Raw genomic sequence first — 13,397 nt, forward strand, 5'->3', positions numbered from 1 at the left:
GGTACTCTGTATGCAGAATTCAATGCATACAATTTAAAAGACAAAGGGTAGCTGAAGTCAAATTAATTCAGTAACTCTTTTGGTTTTTTACAACACGTCCAGAAAAATCTCAGCTAAGTTAATATTAATAAAATACCAAAAATATGTTATCAGCAGAAGATCAATTCATGTGCCCTGGGAAAAAAGGGCATTTGGGGAAAGGAATCTTCTGTGAAATTGCTACAGGTTCCTCTGTAAGCCCCTCCATTACCACACAAAGGCAGCTCGCTCCCGTAACATCCTGACACCGAAGCGCTGCCACTCCCTCTGGTATATCCACAGCTCCTGAGTTGTGTCCAGACAGGCCAGAACTGCCCCTCCTTTCCAGGCAATTAAACGTGGATCCATATCCTAAATTCAAAATACACATTGCACACAGTCATTGGTCTCATTCTGCATCATCTCCAAAGCTGTATCCTATTTTTCCGATGCTATTCACTAGTTAGAATCAGGTGGGGTAGGGGAAAAGTTTTTCAGTATTATCCAGGAAAAAGTAGTGAGATAAAAATATTTAACTGATATTCAAGATGCTTTGAGAAGTCACTTTGTTTTAAGATGCTTTCTAAGCACATTATGAAAATCTTGCCTTCAGTAATGGAGGCTCTGAAATAGATGGAAGTATATTTACAAGTTTTGCCTGATTAATGCCATGTGACAGTGGCCACAAGGGTTCTTGAATTGGGGAAGAGACGAGAATGTTGACTCTATGTTCAGAAGGCTTGATTTATTATTTTATGATATATATATATTACATTATAACTACACTGAAAAGAAATAGAAGGAAAGGTTTCTTCAGAAGCTAGCTAAGAATAGAAAAAGGAAAGAATGATAACAAAGGCAGCTGACTCCGACAGAGAGCGAGAGTCAGCTCTGCCGTGACTGGTCAATGAATCAAAACATCCACACGAGACCAATCACGGATCCACCTGTTGCATTCCACAGCAGCAGGTAACTATTGTTTACATTCTGTTTCTGAGGTTTCAGCTTCTCAGGAGGAAAAACCCTAAAGAAAGGATTTTTCATAAAAAAGATGTCTGCGACAATGCCAAATGAAAATTAATCTCAATGACTGTTTTTCTATTATCTTTATAGTACTAAAAAATAAAAAATCACAATTTCTTGCTGAGGAGACAGGTTACCTTCATGGGCCAGTACTAACTGCTTCTTTAAGAATAGGGCCTTGAGCTAATAAACACTTCAGTGATCTGTACCAGTCACGCTCTTACTATGCCTCTAACTCCCTGTCTCTAACCAGCCAGTGCTATGTAACAGGCTGAGCTCCCTTAAATCTCAGATATTCAACTACTCTGGGATTTTAAAATAATTTTTTTCTGTTAACCTTTCAAAGATTTTAACCAATCATAGTTTACTATCTACTTAGCTATCAGTTAACAGTTACCTTAGGCCTTGTGATGACCTCGACATTTTCAACAACTCTTCTGAAAGAAGGTGGCATTTTGTTGAGAATTCGGTGTTGAAGAAACTCTTGAGCTTTATGAAACATAAGGCCTCCTCCCACTACTAAGATGGAGCTGTACATCTTCTTTTTTGTATCATCAGATGCTGGAATGAAAGAATATATAGACATAGATCTGTGTTTTAAAGTGCAAGTCAAGCCAGATAGAAACTGATGTTTGCTTTTAAAAGTCTTCTTCTCTTCCTTGGATACATAGCACAAGAAACAGCAACAAAAATGCAAGCATAAGAAACAGTGTAGCTACTCTCCAGATGATAAAACCTAGTGACACACCTTTCTTTGGTGAAATACAGGAGTTACATAAATCCACCCTGAGGTCTGTTTCACAGACTGGTAAAAATGTAATTCTTACCACAGCAGTCGATACTATGAAGGATGGCTTTGTCCAGGCCCAAGGCTTTGCCTTCAAACTGAGAGATAGCAGTTTTCCGGGACATGTGTGCAGTTAAAGGTTCCTCTGAATCATTGCCAGGTATCATACAGTCACCCTGGGAAGAGCCCAGCTCCACTTCTTGTGGGTAGATCCTTTCTGAAATGTCTGAGGATTGGCCTCTCAATTCTCCCTCAAATGCACCAGGCTTTGACATAGATTTTCTGTCAGCTGTAGCTTTTGCAGACTTAAAAATGAGAAAACAAAAATGCAAAAAAGGTCACAGCAAGTTACAGAACAGTACAAAGATTTAACTAAGCACCATTGTACTTCTCTTCACCTTTTTGCACAGCAAGGTTAAGCCCTGCATTATTGCCTCATCTAATTTTCACTTTAATCCTCATTCTAAGTAAGGGCTTATTTTGAACTCTGTCTGATTGCTCAATCCCATTATAGAGGGATCCCTTCTTAGACTTTAAAAATGCCCCTTCTAATTAAAAAATTGTTTAGGCATCTGTAGCTACTTACTTCAAATTTATTCTTTAATACTTCTGACCAAGGTAACAAACTCCGGTTTCTGAGATGAGCTAATGAGTCCTCATTTAATTCCTCAATTAAATGATAGTTCATGAAAAATAAAACCAGCAATCACACACCTGCTCCTGCTTACTTTGTGTGGCCAGCAGATAATGTTCATCATGAGGATCCTCAGGATCACCTTGTGACCTGTGCTGCAAAATTGTCATTTTTTGTCCAACAATTCCAAAAGTTGCTGGATAAAACAGAGCCATGGGTGCCTGAAGAGAGATTTGGCATGGTTTTACTACAGTATTCCTTCTTACGGCATTTACTACAGAAAAAAGAAAAGTCTTGCTCTGTTTTTCTTACAATTCAAGATTAAATAGAGGTGGTTTTTTTCCAGGTAGTCTGTAAAATACTAAAGTGTCTTCTGTTTTTTATACTTAAAAAAATATCCCAACAAATACACAAGTTTCTTTACAGATTTAGCATTGCATGATAAACAAGTACTCAAATGTAGTTTGTTACAAAATTAGAAAATTCAATGCTGAGCTAAAAAAACTTGCAAAATTAACATTAATGCTTTGCACTTGAAGGATAATTATCATATTTAGATGAAGCAACAACCATTGTGGCTAAAGCTACTTAGAAAGTCTTGTGCATCCACCAGTGCTGCATTAGGCCCACTCGTCCATACAGGAATTACTTTTATCTACAAGCACAGTTTAAGAACAATTCATAAATCACATGGGCTTAGTAGCACTGGACTGATACAAATTGAGGCTCTGAGTCTGAATGCTCATCATACTTGTAATTTAATTTAAAAATCACCTGTAATTTTTCATCCCCTAATCGGAACTGGTACAATAAAGCCGGAGAATCCGGATGCCGAATTTGGAACTCATGATCTTGTAATCCAGAAATATCCTAAGGTAAGAAACAATGGAAACAAACAAAAAAAGGTATCTTTTATATTTATCAAGCTGTGTAATCTATTTAACTACAGAAAACAGCAAAAAGTAACAAAATTCTCTTCGAACTATGGACTTTATTTACCTATTCTTGAGGTTTTTAAAGTCTTTTCCACATAGTATGATGTGCCAGACAGCTTTCTACATGCCTAAGCCTCTACAATGAGGGTTTTGCAGGAAGAAGAGACCTGTTGGCAGATCTTACAGAACTGAAGTTGAAAACTAGCAAGTATGCAACTGTTATCAGCTTATTTGAGCAATAAGAAAAAAGAAATTATCTTCCTAAGGGTTGGGATTCCTTTCAGCTAGAGGAAAAATAAACCAAGTTACAAACATTTCAAGTCTAAAGCTTCTACAGCTTTTGCCAGTATTCTCGTGAATAAAATATTTACAATTAACTTGGACTCACAAAAAGGCTCCCCAGAGTAACATTCTGTTAAAAGAAAAGATAATTACTTGGGAGAACACACGATTTTCCCCTTCTCACCTGATCTAGATGACAAAATGTCTCCTTTAGGTGCTGAAGCAACAGGCAATCCAACTTATTAGTTAACTGGCAGTCTCTGTATGGGAATCCTGCTCGCTGCATAAGCCAATAAAAACACCTTGACACATCAGATCCTCCATAGGCAAGGCACAGCCTAAAGCACAGAGAAGAAAAAGATCTTTTTATGTAGCTGCTGAAATATTGGCTGACTGCAGCAATAGAGAGAGGAATGCTAGGGACATTTTAGACATGCTTGGATTGTGACTTGCACAAAGATTACAGAACATAGTATTTGTTCCCATCAGTTCTGCCTGTTTTCTTCTTCTAAAGGTAATTCTTTGAGGTTCATATTGTAACAGTTGACTCTGTTAACTGCCTCAGAGCAAGAAACCCCCTATATTTATAGAAATTTTGTCTTTTAGAAGTCAAAAATCTTTGGTAAGCAAATAAGTCCATGATTCTAATAATTCTGCACACTCTAAGGTACCTGGTATTGCGATGGGAAACACCATCTTCTACACAGCAAACACTTGTCTTCTGATCTCCCACATCTACGATGCATGCACTGCTTAAACCACTTCCAAAGGTAGCACAGACAGACTCCTGGTGTACAATAATTCCTAGCAACATGAGAAAAAATTGTATTAAATTGATGCCAAACTTTACAGTCATGTTATTGACATTTAAAGGACATTTTATGTCTTTTCAAGATCTACAAATAGCCTGACTGAAAGCTGTATATTTAGTGAAGAAGGGGTAGGGGGTACTTAAGAGATTTTTTTGTTGAATAAGGCTTTAGAAGTCCTGAAAAGAAGCCAAGAGCAGGGTCAAATGATCCTTTTTCTACAAAATTAAAGGTATTGTCTCCAAATTGCAATTATTTTTTTAATCTGGTAGTGCAGGGTCTTGGCTACCAGATGTATGTGAAGTGTTTTCCTAATTTTTTTCTAGTTTTAATCACATAGCATTATTATTAGCATTTCAGATATGGTCTTTAAGTAGTTATGAAATAAGATCCAATTTGACCCTCTGTTTTCCCTGCAATCCACCTTTACAGAGTACATTTGTGTCACAAGCCCATACTTGAACCTGAGAAGTACCAGAGATTCCAGTCTGTCCTTCTAGACAATGGTGCATTTTAGAAATATTTAAGACAACAGACTGCTGCTACTTTTACCTCAGTTGAATGAGAAGCCTACAGCTGGAATGCATAACAACAAACCAAAAAAAACTTGTTTCAATATTAGCCAACCATTTTGCCCCTTTAAAAGAGACAGGTTATATGATTGGCAAAAGATGAGGGTGCTAGTCCTAGCTAACCTGGGATTGATGTGCAAAAATATGCCTTAAAAGGAAAAAAAAATTAAAATCCTTATGTAATTAATCATTGAATATTTGCTGCATTATGGTTTTTACCTGAGAAGCCCATCTTCATTAGGATCATATTTACCAGTTCTTTCACATGTTGTTTATTATAGATGTCTGGAATTAGTAAGATGCATCTGTAGTACTGAAGACAAGAAGAGCAAATTAAAGCCAGCTCTCCAATAAAGTTTGATATACAAGTTATTTAAAAAATCAAAAGTTTGGGAAAGGGGAAGGTTTTTAATACTTTAAAAAATATGTTCTAAGTGCCAAGAGTCTATAGCCATTAAAATGTTTAAAAGTACATCAGGCATGAGACAAACTTGGCAAGGATAAGTAATTATACAAGTATTGGGCAGTCCTTCCCCAGATGCCTCCTTTACAGCCCACAAAAAAAAACCCAAACAAAGACTAAGACTGAAATGTCTAAAATGGGATTTCTAAACATCCTTGTTAAAGATTCTATCAACAGCTTTTGTCTTCAAGACATGAACAAAATTCCAGATGAAGTCTTGGGAACCTTGCTCACCAGCAGAAAGAAGGTATTTATTAAGAAAAGCACCAGTAAGAGGCTACCAATACCAGCAAGTTGCTTCCCTTTTACAATAACCTTTAGAGAAGTGGATACAGCCCACACCACAAAAATGTGCTGTTCACAGCTCACCTTTAGGTCTTTCAGGGGTATTTCCAGGTATTTTTGTATTGCATGTGACCATATAACTTCCAAGTCTGCCAGTACTGCAGTGAGGGAGCCACCAGGTCCTGCGTGGAGGTTCAGCTGCCCCCTTCTAATGGGCCAGTGTATGTTGTAAGAATCTAATGGATTAACATACAGGGCCTGAAAACGAGAGATTACATCCTGAGCATTGCTTTTCCCCAAAAAAATATAACAAAATGAGGAACAACTGGGAAGAAAAGTATTTCAGAAGCATGTACAAGACATTGCAGAGCTCAGACTGATGTAACAGCAATATAGCTGATTTCTCTGTAACAGGGCTTTGATAATAAACCATTAAAATAAAAAGGCAACAAATACATAGTCTAAATTGTTTGAATTTTTAATGTTTTTACCCACAGACATCTAGTGAATATAAAGGCATATTTTTCCACTACCTCATATTAGAAACTAAAATAATTTAAACACTTTGAAGCCCACAAATATCAAGTTACTCAGCAGCAATTCCATGTAGTGATACTTTTATCAGTTTCTTGCCTTTTCTCTGAATTATGCCATATGGGTAAAGTTCTCACCTACCCCCTGCAAAAACACTGATTTATAGCAGCAAAGAATCCAAGATACTTGTTAAGCAAATAGGGGAACCCTCTTGTCTTGCTGAATGATAAAAAATACTCAGTTCCTCCACAATAAAGTTTCTCAGTTTTGCTTGATTAGCTTTACACATCTTTCAGTACATACTAACTTATAGCAGACTGCAAATGATCAATGGCTGCATTAAAACACACAAAGCCTCAGAGTAGGAAAATCAATCTTACCTCTTCTCCCACCAAAAACTCAGGATGATTTGATGTGTTTGTCCACTTGGCCCCAGAGCTGTGATCCAAAATGGCAGGCCTCATCTGTCTGTTGTAGGACCTGGCCTGAAATGTAACCAAACCAAATCCTGTTGATAAATATTTTACCAGTCACTTTTTATGCATGGAAGAAAAATTAAATACCCCTTTGAACCCAGCCCTTGAGGAAACACTTATAATTTAAATTTGTCATGTTTTTACAGTTAGGTAGCACAATAACACTTATCCATATTTGATCTAGAAAAGGTATCTATTCCTGTCCACTGAAGCAAAGCATCTCACCCAAGGACTGTGTGAATGAACAATTTAATAAGACCTTAGAATGAGTTACCTGATCAGGTGACACTGGAATGCGCCTCGCTCCATTCGACATCTTTTTGGACCATATTGCTTGGTCCACCATTTTAAGGCCATTTTGTCTCTGCTCAGTACTTTCAGGTTTCTAAGGGAAAATCCCAAATATGCAAGGTGAATACTTTCAAACCACATCTCTATACTGGTAATACTGAAGCTATTAGGAAACAATGATTAAATTGAGATAGACAGTAGAAAGGACAGATGTTTGTACAATCCAAAATGGACTTATGCTATTTTTTAAAGAAACTATTGTTTCTATTAGAGTTCCCAACACCTATTCAAGTCAACTTGAATCTTTTAACTGCTTTTAATGGCTGCTGGACGTCACCTCTAGTGATGTGCTCAGACCATTATCTACTTAACTACAGACATATAAATTAGGAGCAAAAATGTTCAAACATATCTCAATTATTTAACAGTGCGTTTAATATCAGAGAGGTTAGTTCGATTTTTACAGATTCAGATTATTACATATGTCTTTTGACCAGGCTGGACTAAAATGACTTGCTGTGTTACCCAAGTCACTAACTAGTAACCAACACATTCGAATGCTACAGCTGGCATTCCAGCAGAAAAAATACTGACTGTGGTACCAGACCATAGCACAGGGAAATCAATATGTACAAACCGTCAACCTGTCAATTCCTCAGGTTTAGTTCATTGCAAACAAGTCAAATAAAACAAAAAACCAGACTGGTCCAAGCCTACTGACTTCAGTAGGTGGCATCTACAGTCCTTAAAAGGATGAAAAACAAGTATGACAGGAGATGTACTCTCCTCTGAGAAACCACGAAGGATGAAGGGCACATATGCCCTACACAACAAACCAAACCGCCGCAGAACAGGCGATGGACGGGGGATTCCGGCGAGGCGGGGCCGCTTACATTGAGGCCGTCCCTGAGGAGCCAGCTGTCCCTGTAGGCCGCCTGGCCCGGCTGCTTGTGCCGCCGCGCGATCACGTGCGGGATGCCCGCGGGCAGCGTGTCCGTGGCCCGCCCGAGCCGCAGGGTGGTGGAGCCGGGGTGGATCACCACGATGAAGTTGCTCTGTATTTGCTGAAAGCGGCACAACGAGCACGGAATCAGAGCGAGTCCCCGGAACCACCTGGAGCCCTCCCGGCACTTCCACACCCCTCTCCGCAGGCTTTTAAGAGGCCGAGCCCGGGCCGGGCCCGCCCCAGCGGGGAGGGAGCAGCGCCCGGCAGCCGCCGCTCGGTCCCGGCCTCACCTCCTGCAGCGACTCGGGCACGGCGGCGGGGACGATGGGCCGCTTCACACCGCGCTGCTCGCGTTCCCGGTCGCGCTCCTTGTCCTTGCCGTTCTCCGCCTCGCCTTTCTCGGCCTGGGTCATGCTCCGGCCGGGCGGAAGCCGCGTCTGCCCGGCCCGAGCGGCGCCGAGCCCGGCGCGGGGCGGAAGCGGGCGGGCCCTGGCCCGGCACCGCCCCTCAGCAGGTACCGGGAGGGGCCTCGGCGGCTCTCGGGCCCTGCTGGGATGGCTCCACTAGTAGCGGAGTGCGGAGCTCCTGCCCCGGCCCTGAGGAGCCCAACAGCGGCACGGGGAGCCTGGGGAGCAGCCGCACCGCTGCCGCGGGTCTGGTGGAGCACCGGCCAAACGCTCTCAACTGGGCTGGTAATGCTGGAGGGGCTGCAGGAGGGGCGTACGGCCCTCCAACAACTTAAAATACTTTATACAAGGGCTGTAGTACAGCTGGTGTGCGTGGTACAGCTGTAAGGGCTAACCATGTAAGGGCCTCCCTGTTTGTGGACAGCGAGCTCCTTTATAGACTGTGCAGAGAGGATGTTTGCAGCTGGGGGAGATGTGGTTTTTAAAGGCTGAAAGTTGCTGTTACACAGCCGAGTCTAAAAGAGAGGAATTTTGTGTTAGGTGGGAGCGGTATCTGCTAGAGGACTTGTTAATTGAAGGGCATTGTTGATTAATTTCCTGCTAAGGACTGTTAAGGAATACATTCAGTGCAAGAGCAATGAGAAACTGCCATCCTGAAAAGGGGAACATCAGATAAAAGATAGTTACTATTTGAAAGAAAATAACTACTCTGGGAGAGCTGTCAGTATTTGAGTTGACCTCTTTTTTTCTTCATGTATTAACAACACCTAATTTTATTGTAAAAAAACCCAAAATTTGTACAGTAAATATTTTTACACGTTTCAGTAAGCTTATAGTGGAGAATGAAGTTCTTTCAAAAGGTGTTTCTGTTATAAAAACCATTATGGACCTTAGTGAAGCAAGGGTTGTAAAACAAAATAATTAGTTAACTGCATTTTTGAAATGCTTTTAGAGTATCATTAATAGAAGGAAAATACAGCAAAGTACAGAGTGTTTGTCCTGAGAGAGTGAGTATTAAAGCTCTTAGGAATTGCTGCTTTGACTCTTGAGGGACCAACTCTATCAACTGTAAATATGTATTTTTTTCTCATCTGAATAGCAGAAGGCTTACTGTACTTCAGATTTTTTCAGTTTCTAAAAATGATGAGAAAATCAGCCTTGTGACAAGCCAAATATAATTTACTTACACCTTTGCAACTACAGTAAAATGTTCAGAAACTATACAAAGACTTTAGACAGTAAACATGTATTTAATGAAACTGTGGTTCAGTTACACCGGATCCTTGAGGAAGGAGTTCCCAGTACAACTTCATTGATCTGCTTCTATCACAGAACAGCTTCCAGTCAGGCATACACATCCCCACTTGGTCCACCACTAAACTCTTCATCTGGCTGATGTGTATGCTTGTGCCTGCCTCTTCAGCAGGCGTTTACCTAAAAGATAAAGTAGTAATAGTACATTTAAAGAGGCCTCTTGTGAGATAAAATTAAGTAAAAAATTTAAAATAATATTGCTTTTAATTTAGCTAAATTAGACATGCTAACTTTCTTTCTCAGCAGGTTACACATTGCTGTGATTACCCAAAAGCCATCTCCACAGTCTTTGCCGGCATTGTGTCTGCTCAACAAGAAAAAAACACCAGGGGTCCTGGGGTTTTTCTCCCACTTGGAAGAAGCTTATCCTTGTTCCAGTGAGCTGAAATACTGGTGTCTGTATTTCCTGGTATATGAAATTTTTTCTACAAGGTTTACAGGTATTAACCACCTGCATGGGTTGTTTGTCTTCCTTGTAACTTTTATTATAGTAACAATGGGAGTGACTGATAAAAAACAAGGATTGTTTACTTAAATGTTAAAGTAAATGAAACCATACTGTAAATACACTCAATGTCAGCTGTAACTCTCAGCAGCCAAACTACTTATTAAACAGAATTAAATATCAGGCAGCTGTAAGAAATTTAAAACCTCTTTTAATTTTACCTCTATTTTTAAGCAATTCTGATTTTTACACTTTATTGGAATTCAAGATTGGTATGGTTGTATCATTGTAATGGGGGGGAAAAGCCATTTTTACTGTCTTGCAACAACTTCAAATTTTTCTTTCTTTTCTGTTGAGAAATATCAACTTTAACCAAAACCCATCACATGTCATATAACTATTAGAAATGCAAACAAAGCATCATTTTCTAACAATCTGATCTTTAAATTAGCAGCCAAAAAAGATGAGAAGCTATAAATAACTTATCAGCTGTGCTCCAAAATCTTTGCTGCACTTTGTCCATCAACTTCTGTGCAATTAAAAGTGAAAGCCCATCATTCCTAAACCAAAATCCTTTTTAACATCCCCTCCCCCTGCTTTTTCTCCCCTTTACTGGAAGTATCTTTATTTCTTTTATTATTGAATAATTTTGATTATTTTCCTGTTTTGGTAACTTCTGCAGCAGGACAAAACACTCCATTTGACCATAACCCTGAATTAACAGTGCTATTTAAAAAAACCCCAAACCCTTCAAAGCAGGATGTAGCAGATTTAGAATTACCTTCCTCATCCACCTCCAGCCATTGGTGGTGGACTGGGGCCTCCACCCCAGTGATTTATTCTGCCCATCCTACGGCGAGGATTTGCTGGAGGCCTGAAAAGAAAGGAATTCTACCTTCATTAAACTTTTCAACAAGAAATACAGTAACACTGTCTCTAAATGTCAGTAGTGAGAAAGTCTGAACCTCTGAAAAAGTTGAGTTTCACCTGGAAAGCTAGGTAAGAAAACCCCAACCCCACTATCACAAAAATCCTCTCCTGTTTCATTACTGCTGTGTGATGTGAGAAGGCCACAGACCACTGATGCTTTTACACAGTCCTACCAAACACTTAGGCTGCGGTGTTCATAGAAATTACACCCCTGTAACAGTGTTTTGTTTTAGGTAATGTAATAAAAGAAATGACTGCACTAATGCAAGTCAAATGCTGAGTACAAACAGGTCTAAGAAAATAAGAATTTTAACAAAGATATATCTTGTCTCCTAGGCAGGCTTCAAAAATATTTTCAGAGAGTGTTTGTCTGTACTGCTATTGCAGCTGTCCAAAGCTGTGTATTGTTACCAACAACAGTGCAGATAACCATTTCAGCCTTCCCGCACAACCCAATTCAATGCAAGTCACAACTGTAATCTACTCAGATTCATGTCACTTCACCAAGATAGGGGAAAAACTGGTGTGAATATGAAAAAAATACCCTCTTCCGTCATGGTATCCTGAATAGGAGGAAGATGTGTAGCCTCTTCTTCTTAAATCTGGTTGAATAATGCTCTGGAAACTGAAAAATTAAAACAATGATTAGGTGAATTGATAGCTGGGTATAGTTTTTGAATATTTTGATTGGAAGGTAAGAAATGGCCTGAAAAACAGTAAGTAGTGTTCAGGAATGAAGAGTGTATCCTCTCATGATCACTGTTGTTTAAATCTTGGCAGTTTGTCTCCTACATATGAAACTAAAACCTGAAATAATTCCAAATTACAGTGAAGTTTAAATTATAAAATCTAGTTTTCTTGGTAATATGCAAGAAATGCATAAAGTATAAACTTATAACTGAAATCACTAAGAACTGCTGAATATACCACATGAACTTTCTGTTTAACTGGCTTTGATCCAAATTTGTGTTTACTGTGTGATTACTTTTACGTAGTCAGAATCTATTGTCACCAGTAGAAAATCTCCAAACAGCTTAATTATTTGATCAGCTAGTAGATGCTTTTTACCAAAAGTGTATATTTTCTTTTTGCAGTATCAAAATAGATGAAATGTAAGAAAACTCATTTGAACTGCCAATAAGTTATAGTCACTTTTCATGCACTTTTTGTTAAGTATACCGTGCTTAATAAACACAACCACATAGTTGTATTAAAGCATTTACACATCTGGAATGCTAGAGAGTAAATATAATATTTTTATTGTTGTGTTAATGATAGCATTGTGTAACTTCCACCTATGTCAAATTTAAAATGAATTAAAAGAATTAACTTCCACTTACAACAGAACCACAAAATCTGCTATTGACCAGAAGAAATCTGTTATAGATGACAACCTCCAGGGAGCCCGACTCTGGTTATCCAAAACTTGTCCTGTAACATATTCAGATACAAGATGTTCAGTGCTTGACACTGTACAGTACGTTACACAAAACCAGATCTGCTAAGTCCTGAGTTTGCAGCTGGGACGGTGAAACTGCACTTCATGGCAGCGAGTTTCATTTTCTGCAGGTTACTGCCCAAGTACCTCAGTCAAAGGGGTCAGCACCGCCACAGGGGCTCTACGTCCAGAAAACCCACAGAAAGTACCAGGCGTCTCATTCCCCGTAAGCGGTTCAAGTGCTGCCGTGTGACGCTCCCGGTGTCTGCAGCACGCACTTGAACTCGTCAAAGTCCCCAAATCCGCTTTAGAAGCAGACCAGGCTCGGCCACAGGCCGCAGGGCAGCGCGGGGTGACGCGACACCGGCAGCTGCCAGACCCTGCCCGGCTGTCCCGGCACCGGCGGCGCTGGGGGCGGCGCTCCGCACAGCGCAGCTCCGGTGCCCCCGGTCGGTGCCCAGCCCCCGGCCCGGCCCCCAACCGCTGCAGACACACACAGCGACTGCCCCCGGCCCCCAGCCCCTCACCGTTCGAGATGTACACCATGGCTGCCCGCCGGCCCGGCCCCGCCCCTGCGCCTGCGCGGCCGCCGCGCGCATGGGCAGCGAGCGGTGACGGCGGCGCCGGAGGAGCGGCCGCGGGGCCGGGGCGGGGCTGTGCTCACCGTCCCCTCGCCTCAGGGCAAGGGCGTGCAGCCCCTGAGATTAACGGGGTCCCGCTCAGGACCGCCTGTTATCGAGGAGTCCCTGTCTAGAATGGTCTGCTTGGGGAGGTGGTGGAGTCACCACCCCTAAATGTGTTTTAAAAA

At 40.7% G+C, this 13,397-nt stretch overlaps 2 protein-coding genes across 3 annotated transcripts; both read right to left on the reverse strand.

Moving 5' to 3' along the window:
• Window positions 1-246: 246 nt before the first annotated feature.
• ACTR8 (actin related protein 8) lies at window positions 247-8,534 on the reverse strand. The gene is made up of 13 exons (XM_030956630.1): window positions 8,346-8,534; window positions 8,003-8,173; window positions 7,093-7,203; window positions 6,723-6,827; window positions 5,893-6,066; window positions 5,280-5,373; window positions 4,351-4,483; window positions 3,864-4,017; window positions 3,237-3,332; window positions 2,543-2,683; window positions 1,869-2,133; window positions 1,439-1,602; window positions 247-390 (listed from the first exon to the last, which is right to left on the reverse strand). The coding sequence occupies exons 1-13, from the start codon at window positions 8,466-8,468 to the stop codon at window positions 247-249; spliced, it is 1,875 nt and encodes a 624-aa protein (XP_030812490.1). The 5' UTR covers window positions 8,469-8,534.
• A 1,086-nt stretch (window positions 8,535-9,620) lies between these two features.
• SELENOK (selenoprotein K) lies at window positions 9,621-13,165 on the reverse strand. Of its 2 annotated transcripts, XM_030956749.1 has the most exons (5): window positions 13,117-13,165; window positions 12,492-12,582; window positions 11,696-11,776; window positions 11,003-11,095; window positions 9,621-9,896 (listed from the first exon to the last, which is right to left on the reverse strand). In XM_030956749.1, the coding sequence occupies exons 1-5, from the start codon at window positions 13,133-13,135 to the stop codon at window positions 9,893-9,895; spliced, it is 288 nt and encodes a 95-aa protein (XP_030812609.1). In that variant the 5' UTR covers window positions 13,136-13,165; the 3' UTR covers window positions 9,621-9,892. The 2 variants fall into 2 exon arrangements, with proteins under 2 accessions (XP_030812609.1, XP_030812610.1); XM_030956750.1 differs by lacking the exon at window positions 9,621-9,896 and having other exon boundaries at window positions 10,999-11,095; window positions 13,117-13,156.
• Between the last annotated feature and the right edge of the window lie 232 nt (window positions 13,166-13,397).

Source organism: Camarhynchus parvulus, chromosome 12, assembly GCF_901933205.1.
Source record: "Camarhynchus parvulus chromosome 12, STF_HiC, whole genome shotgun sequence".
Classification (NCBI taxonomy): Eukaryota; Metazoa; Chordata; class Aves; order Passeriformes; family Thraupidae; genus Camarhynchus; species Camarhynchus parvulus.

What these genes read in the sequence shown, in the direction of transcription:
- ACTR8 (XM_030956630.1), bottom strand. Translation starts at nt 8,468, where the DNA reads ATGACCCAGGCCGAGAAAGGCGAGGCGGAGAACGGCAAGGACAAGGAG. An exon ending in TCCTCAGGGACGGCCTCAAT is followed by an intron (nt 7,204 to 8,002) that starts GTAAGCGGCCCC and finishes ATTTTCCCTTAG; the next exon opens with AAACCTGAAAGTACTGAGCA. An exon ending in CACAAAGTAAGCAGGAGCAG is followed by an intron (nt 2,134 to 2,542) that starts GTGTGTGATTGC and finishes CTCATTTTTAAG; the next exon opens with TCTGCAAAAGCTACAGCTGA.